The 19,687-nt window shown below is 44.2% G+C and overlaps 2 protein-coding genes across 2 annotated transcripts; both read right to left on the bottom strand.

The window, feature by feature from the left end:
• Positions 1–2,576: 2,576 nt before the first annotated feature.
• On the bottom strand, positions 2,577–6,012 carry LOC131251373 (probable LRR receptor-like serine/threonine-protein kinase At3g47570). The gene is made up of 2 exons (XM_058252050.1): positions 5,080–6,012; positions 2,577–3,177 (listed from the first exon to the last, which is right to left on the bottom strand). The coding sequence occupies exons 1-2, from the start codon at positions 6,008–6,010 to the stop codon at positions 2,879–2,881; spliced, it is 1,230 nt and encodes a 409-aa protein (XP_058108033.1). The 5' UTR covers positions 6,011–6,012; the 3' UTR covers positions 2,577–2,878.
• A 980-nt stretch (positions 6,013–6,992) lies between these two features.
• LOC131250643 (LRR receptor-like serine/threonine-protein kinase EFR) lies at positions 6,993–8,339 on the bottom strand. Its single transcript, XM_058250928.1, has one exon. It carries the CDS (start codon positions 8,337–8,339, stop codon positions 6,993–6,995), a length of 1,347 nt encoding a protein of 448 aa, XP_058106911.1.
• Positions 8,340–19,687: the final 11,348 nt, after the last annotated feature.

Raw genomic sequence — 19,687 nt, 5'->3', positions numbered from 1 at the left:
TTATATAGGCCTAACATTGATGAAAATAGCCCCAGGGCCAAGGTATACTTAGGTTATAATCAAATCAGGCCTATTCCGATCCAACGGAACACTTCTGGTGGTCCTTTTTCCACGTGCGGTCGGACTTAAGCTCACTGACCATGGATCTAGGTCAGGCTGAGTTTTCGTACCGATCGGATTTACAGATCAGCCGTGGCGGACCACTCTCAATTCAACGGTCATCGAAACTCGATCAGGTCCACCGGCACTTGGACATGTCTGGGCCATCTTTCCTGATCCGAGGGTGAAATTGGGTCAGAAAGCTTAAAATCGTCACACAAGCGACACGACTCAGATTTCATAAATCATATTTAATTTCTTAGCTTTCTCACACTCTTTACTCCGAACTCAAGCAAATCGACCCAGGACATCATCTGGACTTGATTTTTGAGGTGATGGTCAAGCCCAACAAGATGACCAAAATTGTCTAAGATCGACGCTATCGGACTTTCGACGCGCGGTCCAGGTCCGATACAAAGTTTCCCAGTACTCCCGAGAGCAACTGGATTTAGCGTTGAATCCTAAATTTCGGGGTAACATAGCATTAATGATTCTACCGGTTTTGAGTCCTGCAGATTGAATTTAAAGTGATTGGTGCAAATTCTGACAAGCAATTGAATTTAACGCTAATTAACCCACACATAACTTCTAAGGAAATATGAAGTAGTACTCGGCTCTTGGCACGAAATTTTTCGGGTCATTACACAATAACACTGAAATTACGAGCGGAGTGTTGGAAGGGTAGTTTAGGACTGTGCCATACTGGCTAGGCTAGTTGGTTTTGTTGCAAAGGGTTAAAAAAAAAAAAAAACAAGGGTCTTGCTTTGCTTGACGTGGTAGTGCTTGATGTTAAGCATGCTAAGCGTTGAGTGCTCCATTTGTTGAAAGATTCACTGGGGCAGAGATGTTTCCTGTCAAATCCAAAACGTCCATTTGTTTCATTTTAAGGCATGGGCCCAAAAATGAGGTAGATCCATAGCTCAAGTGGGCCACACCACAAAAAATGTGGAGATTGTATCCTCACCGTTGAAACATTTGTGGGGCCACATAAGCTTTTTGGATTGGGCTAATATATATGTGCTTTCACTTCATCTTAGTGGGAATGACCTTATGAAGGGTTGGGCTGTGTTACGAACTGTTTGGGTGGCATATATACATCATGGTGGAGCTCTTTTTGAACCTAACTCCCTTTCCCACTGTTTCCGGTCGTCTCGCCCACTTGAGTTTTGGATCTCCCTGATTTGTCTTATGTCATGATATGAGCTGCCAAACGGATGAACAGAGTGGATTTCACACAAACATCACGGTTGAGTTCCACTAGTCCTAGTCAGGCCATTCGAACATGGGCACCAGGGGCTGTGATCAGCTGTCGCTATGGCTAAGTGGCATGGGGTTGCAAGCTAGGTGGGGCCCACCATGGCGTTCGTGAGAAATTTACTCGGTTGATCTGTTTTGCCAACTCATTTCGAGACATACATCCAAAAAATGTCATAGATCTACGCTCAAGTGAGGCCATACAGCAAGGAAATGGCCGGAATTGAACGCTCACCATGGACACAAATTGCTAGGCAAGAGAGGTTTTCTGCAGAATCCAGACCGTGGCCATACAGCAAGGAAATGGCCGGAATTGAACGCTCACCATGGACACAAATTGCTAGGCTAGAGAGGTTTTCTGCAGAATCCAGACCGTTTTGCTGAGTTTATTTTACGGCATGTGCTAAAAAAAAATTGAGGCAATCCAAAGCTCATGTGAACCACAACACAGGAAATAGTTAAGATTGTATGACTACCGTTGAACATTAGTGGGGCCGGAAGCTTAATCCCTTTCTGAAGGGCGGATTGGGAACTACCCCACCAGGACCTCGCTACAGAGGGACGGTCATGTTAGTGCTCTGTAGGGCTCACCATTATCTATGTGTTTTATCCACACCATCCATCTACTTTGACTGATCATTTTAGGGAACATGCCCAAAATGGAGGCAGATCGAACGCTCATGTGGACCACACCACATGAAACGGTGGGGATTTAAAGCCTCCCATTGAAAACATCCTTCGGCACACCGTGATGTTTTCATTTTCCATCCAACTGATTCACATGGTCACATAGACCTGTATTAAGGGAGAACATAAATATAAGCTTGATCCAACACTTCTGTGGCCCCAAAGAAGATTTCAATGGTGGTCTTTATATCCCCACTGCTTCATGTGGTGTGTTCCACTTGAGCCTTCGATCTGCCTCCTTTTTGGAATCGCGGCCTAAAATGATCTGTCGAAGTAGATGGACAGTGTAGATAAAACACATAGATCACGGTGGGCCCCACAGAGGCCCTGACATGACCATCCATCTCTAGCGAGGTCCTGATGGGGTTAGTACCCAATCCGCGCAGGGCAGATCGAAGGCTCGAGTATAACACACCGCATGAAAGAGGATTTAAAGCCTACCGTTGAAAACATCCTACTCTCCACCGTAATGTTGATTTGCCATCGAAACTTTCATATATTAACACAAGTTTTAGAATTTTGCATAATCAATAATAGCCACACAATTTCATTGTCATCATCATATTATTTAGGAGGAAAGTCCACAAGATAAAAAGACTCTCTTAAAGCTATTAACCTAAAACTAAGGCTGTCTTGATCCACCACAAATTACTATGATGATAAGAATTGATCATGAAAGAAAATCATTTCCCTCCAAACTGAAACAATGATTCGTTTATGTCGTGCATTTTAATTAGAATTTCTCTCATACTGGGACGATCCTTCGGTGAATATGCCGCACATGAAAGACCGATTCTTATCAGGGCTTCTAAACACGCTTCTTTTCTACTCTGCCAATCTATTTCTGTCTCATTCTCTGTGTTTCCATGACTTCACCCGTAATACGATCATTGCTGTTTGTGTTGGTGTTGCTGCTAGTGCTGTTACTTCTCTCAGAGTCATCATCATTTTCCAGCAGGCTCAGATCAACAATTTCCACAACACGATTCTCAAACACTGCAGTTGCAAATTTATTCAGGTTTAATCCATCCTTGGACATGTCATCTATGGGCTTCTTGCCTGTGAAAATCTCCAACAATAGTATTCCATAACTATAAACCTCTCCACTTGTCGATGCTTTGCTGCCTATACCATACTCTGGCCATTAAGAAAATAGATAAACATAAGTCAGTTTATGATCGTTGCAAACTTTCTTAGGGGATAATCAGTAGGTTAAACCTTCGAGGATGGAGATTTTATGAAAAAAAAAAAAAAAGTTGGTTTCTGATTAGTTTGAACCATATGATGACATAAAACAAACACTTCGGATTCTTTCTGCAATTTCCACGCTGATTATTACGGTTTTGGGAAACACACAAGGATCCCGTCTACAGCTTCTACTGCTGGATTAAAAACCTTCTAAGCCTTCACTTTGAAATATCACACTTGTGTGCAGGATCTAGGCCATTTATCTAATGGCCTTAGTGTGAAAATATTGGTAGAGGTTGGTTTCTAGACTAATGTACTACAAATAAATGATTAAAAGGAAAAAATCAACAATGGCTAAAATATAAACAAATAAGGCCAAAGATTTATATATAGGATCTTCCAGCATGAAGATTTCTAGGTTGTGCTTGTACATCATCTAGGTCGATGACAAAAGATTAATCATTTGGATCAACGAGCCTTGGACATACTAGCATGAAATGGTCCGAAAGACACCATGCACATTTTTGTGAGGATGGCTATACAAAAATTGTTAGTCCTGGTTCTTTTTAGGAGAATTTTTACTGTTATGTTTAACAAAACTTTCTCAGTGGAAGTTCCCTAAAACTAGCTCTTTGATTTCTTAATTAGCTGTTGAGATATATTACAATTGTGGTCTGTTAGTTGGTAGTTTGTTAGTTTCTTAACAGCAGTTGAGATATATACATAGATGGTACTATAAGGATGACCTGAGGTCGAGTTGCATGGGCCCCACCGTGTTGTGTCGAAAATCAACGCTATGCATTTAATGGGTCCCCTTTAGGTTATGGGAAACCCCAAAAATCAGCCTTATACAGAACTCAGGTGGGCCATACCATCTAAAACCGTGTAAAGACATGCTTAAAATATATAAAAGCACTTTGTGGGGCCTACATGAATTTTGGATGAGGCTGAAATTGGTCTGACCTCTCGCCCAAGTGTGACACACATAATAGATGGGCTGGATTTGTGTACCACATCTCGATGGGCCTAATAAATGATTACGAGGGTTTTAATGGGAGGGTAACTCCTCTCAACTGTTGTATGTGGTGTGGCCCACCCAAGTCATGGATTGAATTGATTTTTAAGCCCGTAGCCCACCATGTAATGGTGCATCTGACTAATGGGCAGATGTTCAACACACATCACGGTGGGGCTCACACAGCTCAAACTCACCTGGGCACACCTTTGTACACGTGTATGGACTCGAGTGTGTTTATGAAATCCAAAAAAGTTTAACGGGTTACCCCATCTTCAAAGTTGGACATCCCAAAAAACATACCAATCTACCCATCACGTCGCACCACATGAAATGAAGTTGGAGGTTTTCTCATGGTTCTTCATTATGCTTCACCACATTGTTTATATGTTATCCAACTCATGAATTACCAGAGTTCCACCCATGATGATGTGATACTCCAAATAATACTAAACTTTTACAATCATTAGATGCATTGCATCATAGTAAACATGGACAACCACAATTTCATTTAATGGCCAACATGATGGTTGGATCAATCTAATTTTCGGGGGCCATATGACCTATAGAATAAGCTTATTTACAGGTCTCAGGCATTGTAACCATAATACTATCATATATAATATTATACTATTTATATGGGCACCTGATACACCATATATAATATTATACTATTTATACGGGTACCCGATACACGATCCAATTGGATCCTTTATCTAAATGGTTTGAGGATGTGGATCCAAACTCAACCAGATTTTAAAAACAGGCCCAAAATCAGACTGGTTCAATCTTAACATGTTTTATATCTACAAAATCAATGGAGTTAGGAATGATACCTGGGGCAATATAGCCAATGGATCCCTTTAGTTCGACTGTGCTATTCCGGTTCTCTGAAGGAAAGAGAAGTCTGGCCAATCCAAAGTCCCCAACACTAGCAGTCATCTCATCATCCAAGAGCACATTGCTGGGTTTCAGATCACAGTGGGCCACAGCTGGGTTACAATCATGGTGTAGATAGTCCATGGCGGTAGCTACATCTATACTGATGTTCAGTCTCTGAAGCAGATTCAATCTCATCATAGACGCGCTCTCCTCCGGATGCAACCACTCCTCCAGACTGACATCAGACATGAAAACCATAACAAGAGCTTTAAATTCGGCTCCACTGTGGTCGATGCTTGAGCAGGACGTGATGATCTTGACCAGGTTTCGATGCCGAATGTTCCTCAGAGTCTTGCATTCTAATGCAAAGCTCTTAGAAGCTTTGCTTTTTTTCATGTCAAACACCTTAATGGCAACGGTGGTGGTTATTTCATTTTCACTACCAATAATTCCTTTACAAACAGAGCTGAAGCCTCCCTTACCTATCAAATTCACTGAGTCGAAATTGTTTGTTGCAGATAAAATATCTTGGTATGATATTTTCCAATGTTGACCTTTGAAGGAAGCACCCCATGAACTTCTTCTAATATCACTCTCCTGTTTCCTTGAATTCGCTATAGATATTAAACAGAAGAGAACACATAAAAGTACTACAGAGCTAGCAATTGGAAGAATGATTTTGAGCTTAAGAGAAGAAGATCCATGCTTGCTGCATGCAGGCAGTCTCTTCTTCTGTGTATCCTTGCTGTCACTACAGAGCCCCTTATTTCCTTGCAATGATTCCCAGCTGATGTTTCCGAAAACCCCTTCAACTACCACCTTTGCTTGGAGATTGTTGAAGGACAAATTCAGGTTCCGCAGAAACCTGAGCTTTTCTAAGCCCATTGGGATCTTGTTGAGATGTGGAGCCACATCTGGGGCCGTCTTCGACTGGTCGTGGGCTATGCTCGACCGGTCGTAGGGGCCCGCTCGACCGGTCGTGGACCGGCTCGACTCAAAGTCCAGCGAGCACTATTTTTTATCCCGAGGTGTTTGACCGGTCGTGGCCCATTCACGACTGGTCGTAGGGTCCTCTCAACCGGTCGTGTAGGCTGCACGACCAGTCGAGGTTACGCAGATTCGTTCCGCGATATCATTTTGCGCGGATTTCGTGTCGCAAGTCCTTTCGCAACTGGGATGCGGAAAAGGGAGTTTCCTAAACTATAAATAGGGGTTCCTAGGGTTTTTTAGATAGAGAAAAAGCAATGGAAAATTATCCTAAGGTGTGAGCAAAGGATTTTCTATGTGCTTCCAAGGAAGAGGTTAGTATATTGCTTTGTAATCTTCGTTCTTCATAGTGGAAGTTTGCATCCGTGGTTTTTTACCCTAGTTTGGGGTTTTTCCACGTATATCTTGTCTTGTGGTTTGTTTTGAATGCTTTGATCTATTTCTAATTTATATTTCTTCTTGTTTATCGTTTGTGGGTGAGGCCTGAGATTGGAACTAGGCTCACTGCGTTGTTGGCGTGCTGCGCAACAAATCTGTCCAGATAGATTATTAAATGAAAGATCCAAGCTCTCCAGGGCTCGTAATCGGCTAAATGATTCCGCTATCAGGCCTTCGATTCGATTCCTAGCCATGTTCAGACCTTGTAAGCTTGAGCAGTCGCCAGTGGAGACAGAAACAGTCCCTGATAGCTCATTCTCAGAGAAGTCAATGAAACCGAGCATGTTCATCTTACCCACTTCAGTTGGCAGGGGACCATTAAGAAAGTTCCGAGCTAAGCTCAAGTTAAATGTTAAATACCGGAGATTGAAGAGCTCTTTGGGTATGTTTCCTGTGAGGTTATTGCCAGAGACATCCAACCGTTCCAGATGCTGACAGTCACCTATGCTCTGCGGAATCCTGCCATAGAACTGGGAAGATTGCTGAAAATGTCTGGTATTTCTCCGACAAAGCTGTTTTCTTCGAGGGAGAGTCTCTGCAGTTTGCGGAGTTTGCCAATGGACTCGGGAACGCTACCCGTGAAGGAATTCAGTTGCAGATCTAAGGTTGTTAGGTTGCGGTAGTTTTGGACGCCATGTGGGAAGGAACCTGAAGAGAGATTGTCATCCACACTAAAATTTTCGAGATGGGCGGAGAGATTCCCAGTCGAAGTTGGGAGCTGGCCTGCTAATTGATTGGTAGTCAGTGAGAACACCTCCAAGTGGGTGCAGTTTGTAAGAGAATCGAAAAAACGACCCATGATATCAGTGGTGGAAGTGAGAGCGTTGTTGGCTAGATTCAACCAGAGAAGATCATGCATGCTTCCGAGCGAAGGAATTGAACCACGGAAGTTATTTTTCGATAAGTCCAGGGATTCAATTCTGGAGATGTTCGATAAGGAACCTGGAATGGGTCCGTGGAATTCATTGCCAGACATGAGGAGTTCCTTCAGGTTGGGAAGCTGGAGACCAATGTCTTCTGGAAGCTCTCTGGTGAGCTTATTGCCTGTCATGGAGAACAGCTCAAGAGAGGAGATGTTGTAAATCGAGGAAGGGATTACGCCACTGAGTTGGTTCTGGAAGATCTGCAGATCGTTGAGATTCCGGAGAAGTCCGAGTTCTTTTGGAATTTCACCGGAAAGTCCATTTCTTGCAAGGTAGAGAAGGATAAGAGATGTGAGATTTCCAATGGAAGGGGGAATTGGACCCACAAGTTGGTTGACCGAAACATAAAGAATTTCGAGTTGTGTGAGAAAGCTGAGAGAGGAAGGGATGTTTCCAGATAGTTGGTTGTACGTAAGATCGATTTCTAGGAGGCTTAAGCAATGAGAGAGATTGCTAGGAATAGTACCATCAATGGAGTTGTTATTGAGGAGGAGCCTTTGGAGGAGAGGGAGACGGCCGAGTTGTGAAGGAATTGGGCCGCGGAAGAAGATATCAGAGAGGTCAAGAGTTCGGAGGGAAGAGAGGTTAGATAGGTGTGGGGGGATGATACCAGAGAGGCCGAGGCCTTGGAGGCTTACATCACGGACACCTGTTCTGTCGGAGGTGCAGGAAATGTGTGGCCAGCTGCAAACAGGGAATCTGTTGTTCCAGCCCACCAGCTCATTCTGAGGGTCCGAAGATATGAATTGGGATTTGAAGGATAGAAGGATTTCCATATCACTGGAGTTGCTGCCCATACAGCAGAGGAAGCAGCAGCAAGAGAAGCAGAGAAGGAGAAGCTTGTGAGCGCCATAATTCTTCTCCATAAGGATTTTGGACAAAAAGATGTGTATCTTAGTTGGACGTGATTAGAGTAGGAACTTACCAGGTTTTAAAAAAGTATTTTGGACTACGGAGTCGGGTATCATGTAATATTCGGGCAGTGTGTGTGATGCTTGATACGCCCCTTGAAATTATGCGTATAGAATACGCTAATCACAAAAATCGTTTGAAAAATCCTACTTCTTTGATGAAATAGGACAATCAAATGTTTTTTCATTTTCAACCGTCTAATAAATGTGCACTGATTCGATGGTGGGCCGTATAAATGATCCAAACACAGGCAACTTGGGTGGCTTGTAAACGTCGCTGTAAGCACGAATAGGTGAATGGTTTAGATATCGTGCAAACTACTCAGTGAAATAGTCTCACCGGCAGCGGGCACATAGCCCGGCTGGATGTCCAATTAACATTACACTTGGGCCTAGGAAGCCCTCACCGATGGCGACGTGGATATATTACCACAAACAGACCCCTCCGAAATACCACGATGGGCACAAGAAAGGTGGCAAAATGGTGGGCACCCAAACGGCATCTGTTCCAGGTGGTGCGGTCCACTTAAGCTACGGATCAACCTTATTTTTGGACCGAAGCTCTAAAATGAGCTGTCCAAACAAATGGACAGTTAAGGATGTACAACACATCAGCGAGGTGGGCCACCACAGCGGGGCCCCACCTGCTGGACATTGGGTGTACCACCTGCCTTTCTATTGTCATGGGTTCAACACATAATCAAGGTGGGTCTCTTAGGTCGATGGCCTAGATACAATGAGCAGGCCTCTGCAACAGATTGGATAGCAAATAAACATCATGGCCTGCCTTGGGATGGTTCCAAGGCAGGCGTCAGTCACCACAGCTTTCAACTGGACAGTCTAGCAAAAAAAAAAATGGATCTATTGCCTCCCCCACATTGGAACCCATCACCAATTTGAGGTGTGACATGATGCCTCCCCCCACAGTGGAATCCATCACCAATTCCAGTTCAAGAGATACAAAATACTCTGCCACCCGCCGAATTGAAACAAATAGAGTGAGAGGTTAGGAATTTCGTTCGTGAAGTTCAAAATCAGGGTGTATCAGGAGGGCATATCCAACAATTCCCTACGAACCCATTGTTTCAAGAGGGGCCAAACTGGATCCTTACTCTTGCTCCAGTGGTAGACTCTTGGGAGTTTCAACACCTGGTCAAGGGTTCGAGTATCCATAGGTGGTGAAATCCCATTGCAAAATGGTTCAAGAAGTGGTAGGCCAAATACTTGGTCGCAACACTATCCCAGTTTATCATAAGCCTTATCCTGAATGGATCGACCAGTAACATCCGTTGCCAAGGAATTATCGATCAGACTTTACCTTATTTCCGGGTGATCCCGACCAATCAACCATCGAGCATGTTGGTCTCACGGATGGCAGCAACCTTCATGTGGTATTCCAACCTGTTGCTAAATTTGGTCCACACTTACTAAGAGATGGAAGAAAATTTTCATGCTTAGTTTTTCTCTAAGAACAGGGAAATAACCATGGCTGATCTCGCTCGTTTTTGACAATTACCTGAAGAAACTTGTGAAGGCTATATTGCCTGGTTTAAGAGAGCGAAGAGCTGATGTAAATTTATCATGATCGAGGCCGAATTTGTGTATCATGTGTAGGACAATAGTAAATACAAAATTCGCAAGAATTTCATTGGAACAGAGTTCATTGACCTATATGACCTAAATAGGAAGGTCTCTAAGTATGAAGAACTTTAAGACGATGCCAGGCAAAAGAACTCGTCAACTGAGACATATTATGACCTAAATTATGAGGTTGCGATTGCCAAATTAATTACAAAGAAGCCACTCATATGCTCGGCGTTGGTCAAGGTAGAATTGATCGCATCGACTGTACAAAAGGCTTAGAAAGTGTATACTTTTGATGTCATGCGGGTCAACGAGATATTTGAAATTCTTCTAGCTGGGAAGTTTATCAAGATACCTATAAACCATAACATGCCCTCTGCCAATAAATTGTAATAAAAGAGTTATGTAAATGGCAGAAAATTAATTCCCATTTTACAAAAAAAATGTGTTGTATTCAAGAACCTGATTCAAGATAACATTGATCGCGGGTTGCTAAAATTCCTTGAAAAAGGTGAGAAAGCGATGTTGATCGATATCGATCCATTCCCACCTAATCTTGATGTCAATATTGATATGACGAACCTACGAAGGGCTGATTGTTTACAACCCCAAGTGTAGGGTTGCGATGTAGTAATAATCTCTGTGAGACCGAGGTCGAATCCATAGGGACTAATCTTGTATGTTTCTAAAAATAACTAGAAATAGAACTAGAAGAAGATGTAAATCTAAAATAAAGTAAATAAATGTGATTAAGGTGGAAACTATCAATTAAAAGGAACTAGGGTGCCAAGGATCCACTTGTAGCTTCTTAGGATGCTACCTTGCTTGATTCGGGAAATCCAACTGGAATTGAAGTCCTATCTCATGAACCTAATCTCAACGGATGGGAATTGTGAGGATTGGAAGTGATTTCATCATCCAACCATGCCTAAAAGACAATGGTAAACAATAGGATATCCCAATCCCACAACCAATCATAAGAAAATTATGAAGATTAGGAAGGATTCTATCACCCTACCATGCCCAAGGGATGATGGCGAACAACGGGACTTACTAATATCACAATCTCAAATCAGGAAAAGAAGATAGTCAAAATAATTACAAATCTATTGTAATTGATCACAAATCATTAAAAACTAAAAATATTCCTTAAATAAGAACTAGAATCCATAAGGTTCAATAAAAACATGAATCAAAGCAAAGCAAACATCCCAATCACGCTACAAGTTTCACCTCTTAACCCTATCTACGAGGTTTAGCCAACCATAGACATGATTGACCTAAAATATTTTAAGCATAAAAACAAACTAATGAAGAAGAAAAAAGACTCTTGGCGGCGGCTCTCTATGCTTTTGTTCCACTCCTTAAATCCTAGAAGATGCCTAGGAACATCCTAAGGACTCCTATTTATAGTTGTGTCACACCCTCTTGCGAACCGACCTTGAAAATTTACAAACAGACTTTGGAACCGCCTCAAATTTATGCAGTCTGTGTGCTGTCTGCGTAACCTTCAATGAGTTGAAGGCAATCTTCGACGAGTTGAGGATCGCGTGAATTTTAAAAGATAATGTTGATGGAGTTCGAGTCGAGGAGTATTCGACTAGTCGAGGCAGAGCTAGGACTGGTCGAAGCAGGCAAATCTTTAGGCTTCCGTTTCTTCACTTCAAGTTTTCGATTCTCTTCATTCTTCATTTGGTTTTCTTAGATCTTTGGCATGTGAATGCTTCAATCTTGGTTTCCTAAGACCCTCTTTTGCTTTAGTGATTCTTGATCATTAAATCCATGCTTTTAGCATCGTTTTCAATCTAAGCTCTCAGATTCACCTTACAACACAAACATATACAAAATAGACCATTAAACAATATCGTGTTCATAAAACCATGATATAAATAGGGGAGAATATGCAATATTTGACACTCAATACTGATCGTCCATGATAGAGGGCTGATCTCGGTCCAACTAACAGTGAAGGCATGTCGCAACCGCTAGAGCAAGGGCAATATCAACCTTTCTCATTAACCGCTGGGCGACTGAGCGCGGTTCGACAAGATGTTCAAGGTTTGCAATTGTGTGACTGATGTGACAGAAGGACTATCCCAGGTTGGGGAGAGCCCCCTTGATAAAGGACAAAAGGTTAACACATGGACCCAAGAAAGGCTGAAAGAGGCGGCCATCATTGTTCGTAAGGAACTCTTCCACCACCTGATCGCTACCCCTAGGGTAGAGTGTCAAATCAAATGATGGTTAAACCTCCATCAACTGAGTCACGCACTCCAAATTCCTAACTGTTCTAGAAGCAATGACCCGAACTCAGAAATGTTTCTAGAAGAGGCATAAATCAGCTATGAGAAAATAGTCGACAAAGGTCGATGATGCATCTCGATCAGAAGTAGTGCAGCCGTGGCCATTTTGGAGGGTTCCCCAGTTAGAGGAACAGTTGGCCATTAATACAGTTGAGGCAGTTTATTAGCCTATGCTATGTGGTCAGGATGTGAACGATGTTACCCAACCAAGAGGGTTAGCTGGTCCGAGGGATAAGGATGACTGTGATAATCTATTTGATTATCTCACCGATGATGCATCCCAAGAGGGGAGTGGTTAATAAATGGATGAGTGGTGATCACTGAAGCATTACAAGTGACTTCACCTACGGCCATGCTGTCAGGCACTGCAACCGACGAGAATAATGTGCACATTAACGGAAATTCCAATATGCAAGATAGTCCAAAAACACTAGGGGGCAATGTTCGTGTTCGGAGATTTTGTTTGGGATATTGTCACCCATCATTTTTCATTGTAATATGGTTCTTATCCTGCCTTCTAGTCTCTAGGCCAAGCTAGCCCAACTAAGTAAGATGGCGGGAGATGTAGAGGAATTCAGTCCTCCCATGGTAATCCAACATGCTTCCTTTCCTCCGGAAGAAGCAATTAAAGGGAGGCCAAGAGTTGACAAACTACCACATGTGAACACCATCACAATAGAATTTGGAGCTACATCGGAAGGGTGGTCATAGAAAGGCTCACCCACGGCATGACACGACACCTCAAGCCATTTTATATGTCTCATCTTAAGGGTTGCCCAGTCACCAGGATTCTAGTTCACAATGGGGCTACCATTAATCTTCTCCCACTAAGAATAATGCTAAAGTTGAGAAAGACAATTGTCAAATTAATCCCATCTGAGGTAACGGTTAGTAACTTCGCTGGCCACGTTACAAATACACATGGGGTTTTGCTGGTCGAATTGACCGTTGGGACCAAAAGGGTGTTTGCTCCATTTTTTTATGGTCAACACCTCATCTAGTTATAATGCTCTGCCTAGTAGGGATTGGATCCATTTGTTTGAATGCATCCTATCATCCCCATACAAGTTCATAATATTCTGGAGCCAAGATAAGGTTACATTGGTTTTAGCCGACAACAAACCCTTCTTGGCCTCTTTGAATACAAATGAAACATATTACTATGGCGAAGAAGTAGGGCCAATTAAGTTTATAAGAAGGAATAAGCACGACCGACCGACCGGGATATCAATAAAAAAGAATCTACACAGTAAAACGGCTAAGCAGCATAAGTGTTTAGGCATGTTTTGCCTTTGTTTTCTCAAACTCCTCGAGGATCTGTTGTTTCACAGCCTCAACATGTTCCTACTGCAATTTCCAATTAGCTCCTTCTACGAGAATGGGTAGTAAATACAAGAGTTGATTGACGCAGTCATCATATTAGGACACTCTACCCTCGACATCCTTCGTCCCAGCCAGGCTTACCTTCGACAATGCCAGTTAATCGACGATTTACGAGTCAATGAAAGAGAGGAGATCTTCTGGGGCTACGGTGTCCTTAGGGGCGTAGGAATGCTCTTTCTCCTTGATCTCCTCTAGCAGCTTGGTGGGTTGTGCTTGCATTACTTAGAGCAAGGTACGGTTGAACTAGTGAATTTGGTTCCATCGTAATTGGTCCTTCCATGCCAGTTTCTACGCTTCGTTCACAGGTAAAGAATCCTCTTAGGCCGCAGCTTGTTGCCTCAGGTGTTCGGCAAGCTACTTGGACTCGAAGATGGGTTGGAACTAGTAGTTTCTAAGAAAGTACAAGTGCTTTATTACTTTCAGGAGTTTTCCTAGTATGACATTTAATTTGGTGGCCTTTGAAGCCTCATTGATGAAGAAATTGGCGTCGAAAAGTAGTGAGGATTGGATAAAGTCAATGAGACCCCAGTCAAGGATCTCTTTCAAATAACTTTTTTCCCATCAATGAAGGAGGGGGAGCTTAGGTTGAAAGACATGGCCACATAGTCAGGGAGCTAGGGAGTTTACTTAGATTTCAGTGTGAGTTCAGACGGGGTCCTAAGTAATTTAAATAAGCGATTACAGAACCCATGTTCAATGTAATCATGACGGGCAATGTAAGACCCGTGTCCTAGTCCGTACTGTTCCGTTAGCTTCCGCGGTCCTTCTGGTCGAATTCCGGCAACCTTCGCACCATATCCGATATTGCGCGCGATCTTAAGCTGAGTCCCGCTTACTGACGTTGGCTCGATCCAAAACCTGTACCTTGGAGACCGCACCGTCGCCGTGGTTCTAACGCCGTGACTCGCGCACCGAACCGATACCCAGGCCTGAAGATGTCGGCCTGCATTCATTCCGAAGAAATGCCACGTGTTGCGAATCTCGAGGGAATCTCTACAATAAGTCCCGTCAATCAACCATAAATGCATCCCTTATCCAAGTACAACCACCCCACTCCTCTTTTTCCCATAAGTCAAACCTCTCTCTCCCTCACCATCCCTCTTTTACCCATTTTTCAAACCAACCCATACTTCATTAATTACACCCATCACACCTCACCCATCCATATCACTCCCATCATCTCTCTCTCTCTCTCTCTCATTTCTCAAATCTCTCAAGCAACTCAAGCCTCACACATCTAAGCCTCTCCAACTCTTCCCAAAAGCCAAGTGTGGCCCACCCTCTCATCTCTCATCCACACCATCAATCTTCCATCAACCTCCATCAAAAGGCAAGCTAAGGAGCATTAGAGTCTAAGGGACCAAGAAGAAGGAAGATAAGGTGGGTGATCCACCGGTGAAATCTTATCTTTAGGGCCCACTTGTTGGTGGGACCCATTTTGATGTATGAGATTTAACCAAGAGGGGCCCATAGTGGCGGGGTCCCTCTATCTTACCGTGTAGTGCCTCTCTCTCTCTCTTACTCTCTCCTCTCCCTATAATGAAGTGGGCACCACCAAATTATGTTAAATCCACTCCATTCATCAATGGTGTGGCCCACCACATTTTAGGCGAAATCCATCGTCCATTTTGGGATGGTGGAAAGTTCCACATGTTATATAATATGTTATAATTATTTTTATATTAATATATATATATATATATATATTTATACATGGTGATGGGCCACGTACATGTGGGACCCACGATGGTGCATGTGTTGTAGCAACACCGTCCAGCGTCTAGGGACGCTGGACGTGTAGCCATGGACGGGCGAGGCTAACATGGAAAGTGCATACTGACGTGGGTGTGTACTAACAAAAAAAAAGAAGGAAAAGTTATTTTTAGGGTGGGCCATTCATGTAAGCCCCACCTTAATGTATATACACAATCCAAGCCGTCCATCCTTCTCCTCAGATCACTTTAGACGTTGAGCCAAATTTTGGGACCAATCCGATTCTTGGGTGGGCCATACTATAAGAAATAGCGGTAATACCATTAAAAATCACCTTGAATCTTCTATTCGCCGAGAACACATTACATATTAGTCTCATTTAGTCGATTAGAGGTCGTAGAATCCAATGACTAGATTGGATTTTTCAGATGTGGGCCATACCTATGAAAAACCACAGATTCAAAAAAAAAAAAGAAGAGAAGAAACAAGTAGCATGCAGCAGTAGAGCGCCGCAGGCACTGCCTGCGTCCGACGACGGATGGACCGGCTGGGCTCACGGCTCCAGCTGTGGGCCCCACGTGATGCGTTTCAAACATCAACACCGTGCGTTTGGTGGGCCATCCTCCTAGCTACGGTCCACCCAAAAATCAGCCGTATATGGAACCCAGGTGGGCCATACCATCTAAAATCATGTGAGGACATGCCTAAACATATAAAATTACTTGGTGGGGCTTACCTGAAAGTTGGATGTGGCTGGAACTTGGCCTGAACCCTCAGCCAGGTGGGACACACATAATGGGTGGGCTGGATTTGTGAACCACATCATGGTGGGCCCTAGTCCACTTGACCTCATGAATAGATTGGATGACAATAAACATTACCATGGGCCCATGGTCCACGTGACCCGTGAATAGTTTGGATGGCAAATAAACATCACTGTGGGCCCTACCCCCCTGGTCCACGTGACCTTATGAACAGTTGGATGGCAAATAAATAGTATAGTGGACCCTAGGTCTGAGTGACCTTATGAATAGTTTGGATGTCATATAAATAGTACAGTGGGCCCTAGGTTTGAGTGGCCTTACGAACAGTTTGGATGTCATATAAATAATACCGTGGGCCCCTAGGTCTGAGTGATCTTATCAATGGGTTGGATGAGAAATAAACATTATGGTAAGCCCCACATGGGACCCACTTATGTATGTATTCTAATTCACACCCTTCGTTAGTGTGGGCTCCACCATGATGCATGTGTTTCAACCAAACCGTCCAACCATTTTGGAGATTATTTAAGGCCCATTGTTGAGGCCCACCTTGATATATTGGTGGTCCTTGTTGAGGCCCAGTTTGATTTGTATAGGGCACATTGCGATGTATGCAAGGCCCATGTCACTAGGCCCATCTTGATGCATTTGTGGCCCGTCGTTGAGGCCCACTTTGATATATATATATATATATATATACACATGTGAGACCCATATTATGAGGCCCATTTGATGTACTAGGGGCCCATGGGTCAAGGCCCTATAGGACGTACATAAGGCCCATTGTAGTGTGATTCCACCATGGTATATGTGTTGATTTTATAACGGGTTACACCTTAGGAGCAATGATGGTTTGATGTCCACATTGTAAGGATGATGTTGGTTAAATATCCGCATTGTCACTCTCTCCCTAGGGCCCACTAATAGGCCCATACCTGTAATGTGTAGGCCATCTAGGCCCATTTTCGTTTTGATCAGAACCCATCACCACATAACATGCTTAGTATAGATTCATAATTCATTATCATACGCATCATATGTATGCCTGATGTGAGGATTGAGCGATCATTGCACATGCCTTCAAGTAGATGGTTTATGGACTCCCTGATAGGTGGAGTTGCCCTACATGAGCGCGCGGTACACGCAGGATTGCTGCATGTCTGATGGTATGATTCATGCACTTGCATTCGTGTGATTGTGCTCATTGTATGCCCTAGTGACATCAGGGCCATAGCCTCCACAGACACATCGTGGATGACAGGATTGGATACTGAAAATATTTAATTCTAACATATGGCCGCCATAGATGTCCCTGGGTGAAAATTCTTAGACCCGATGGTACCAGAGGATGACTTCAACATTGAGACAGAGTGGATACACGAGCGCGTGAGGGCCTTATACCAATAGGCCGTGTCTCCCACTGTGTCGTGGTCGGTTGGAAAGGGGTGTGACCTTACCCGCCTAAGTGAGGGGGCAATTTCTAGGTTGAGTTTGACCAGCTTGAGGAATCGGTCCGCTATCGACGAGCCGGGCCCGATATTAGTAGGCAGATAGTGAGGTCTCTTCCATCCTCCCAGTTATGCATCCGGATAAGGCGACAAGCTGGCATAGAGTGTACTTGACCCCGATAATTATCCAGACTAAGAACTGCACTGATTTGATACTATAGTGAGGAGCTGTATTGATATATGGATGAGGATTGACATGTTTGACTTGCATTCTACATCGCATGGCCTTGATGTGGTCGATCGCATTCATGTTTTGCACCGCATGGCCTTGGTATGGCTGATTGCATACATGTGTTCATCAGCATGATCCCGCTTTACTCTGACCTTGCATTCTGAGCACGCTTATATTACGCACACACTTACACCACCCTTTAAGCTTTCTATAAGCTTATGCATGATTGATGCGTGCAGGTGACACCAGGATGCAGTCGCAGCCATAGTCTTGCCACAGTTGGAGTGTGTAGCTGAGCTTCTGGAGTTTTGTTACTTTCACTATATTGTAATTTTTCTTTCATATGCATTGTACCCAAAAGTTTTTGATCATAGTGGATTTTGTGATGTTCTTGTGGTTACTGTTTATGGGTTATGCTTCTGGTTATGCTCATTACAGTTAAACTGATGATTTAAAATCCTCTTTGTAGCATCCCAGGATTGAAACCTGGAGTATGGGTGTCGGGAGCCGAGAATGGGGTACTACGGAGGCTGTCGGTGCTAGATTCGGCGATCGAAAATTTTGTGAGCCCGGTTTCTGAGTTTGGGGCATGACAGAAGTTGGTATCAGAGCATAACTTGGGAGTAACGGAGAACAACATCACATGTTTGTTATGAGTTTAGGGCGATTAGGTTTCGAGTGCGAAACCTTTCGATTGAATCCTCTAACATGCAATTCTTAAGGTTGATTAGCGTCCTTATTCTTTTTATAGGACATGCCGCCCAGGAGAGTGACTCGAGCGCACCCCGCCCCACCACCTGAGGCTCCAGCTTTACCACCTGTGCCTCCCATTCCACCGCCAGAGATCCCTACTCCCCTGCCTGAGGATGTCGTTCCTCCACCCGAGGCCGGTGCGGACCCGACCGTGCCTGTTAGTGTCTCACAGGTACAATAGATGTTGCAGGCTGTGACGGCTGCACTTCAGAGGTAGGGTAGGCACCCGGTTGTTTCTCCAATCCAGGCTGAGCAGGAGCACGCGAGCGCCCTTCTTCCTGAGTTCAGACAGCTTGATCCTCCGCGTTTCCAGGGCGAGCCAGATCCGATAGCAGCTGAGAGATGGCACTCCGATGTGGAGAAGATCTTCGATACCATGTCATGTATGACCGATCAGCGAGTCCGGTTGGTAGTGTTTCTTTTCCGGGGTGAGGCCGAGCACTGGTGGACCTCCATTATCCGCATCATAGGACCTGACTATGTCTAGACATGAGAGGACTTTATCGACTGATTCGAGGAGCAGTATTTCCCTGACCACATACGACGTCAGAGAGCACTGGAGTTCGAGACTCTGGTGCAGGGGGGACATGACCATGGCGCAGTATGCAGCACGTTTCGTGGCGCTATCGAGGTTCGTGCCATATATGGTTGATGATGAGGGGCGGAAGGCCCGCGGTTTCGAGAACGGCTTACATTACGGTCTTCGAGGCCATGTCATTGGGCATAAGCTCCCGACTTTCCAGGCAGTAGTGCGGAGGGCTCAGATTTATTAGACTAAGTGGGCTGGCATGCAGGCCGACAGATATCAGAGGAGGGGTCAGAAGAGGCAGGCCCCCTCCAGTAGTTCTTAGCAGCAGCGACGACCACAGAGATACAGGAGTCACCCATCTGCCAGAGCACCAGTAGCACCGTCAGCACCCCCAGCGACACCACTGCAGAGACAACTTTCTGACACTTGCTATGGATGCAGTGGGATAGGACACCATAGGTGGGAGTGTCCCCGACCTCGACAGCAATAGCTGAGAGCACCATAACAGCCTCCACAGCAGCAACCGAGAGTACCGCAGCAGCCTCCGCAGTAGCAGCGATAACAGATTCCACCACCGAGGCCCCCTCAGCAGCA

This window comes from Magnolia sinica, chromosome 7 (genome assembly GCF_029962835.1).
Source record: "Magnolia sinica isolate HGM2019 chromosome 7, MsV1, whole genome shotgun sequence".
Taxonomy (NCBI): Eukaryota; Viridiplantae; Streptophyta; class Magnoliopsida; order Magnoliales; family Magnoliaceae; genus Magnolia; species Magnolia sinica.
The sequence above is the reverse complement of the archived record's forward strand: the minus strand, read 5'-3'. Positions and strand labels throughout refer to the sequence as shown.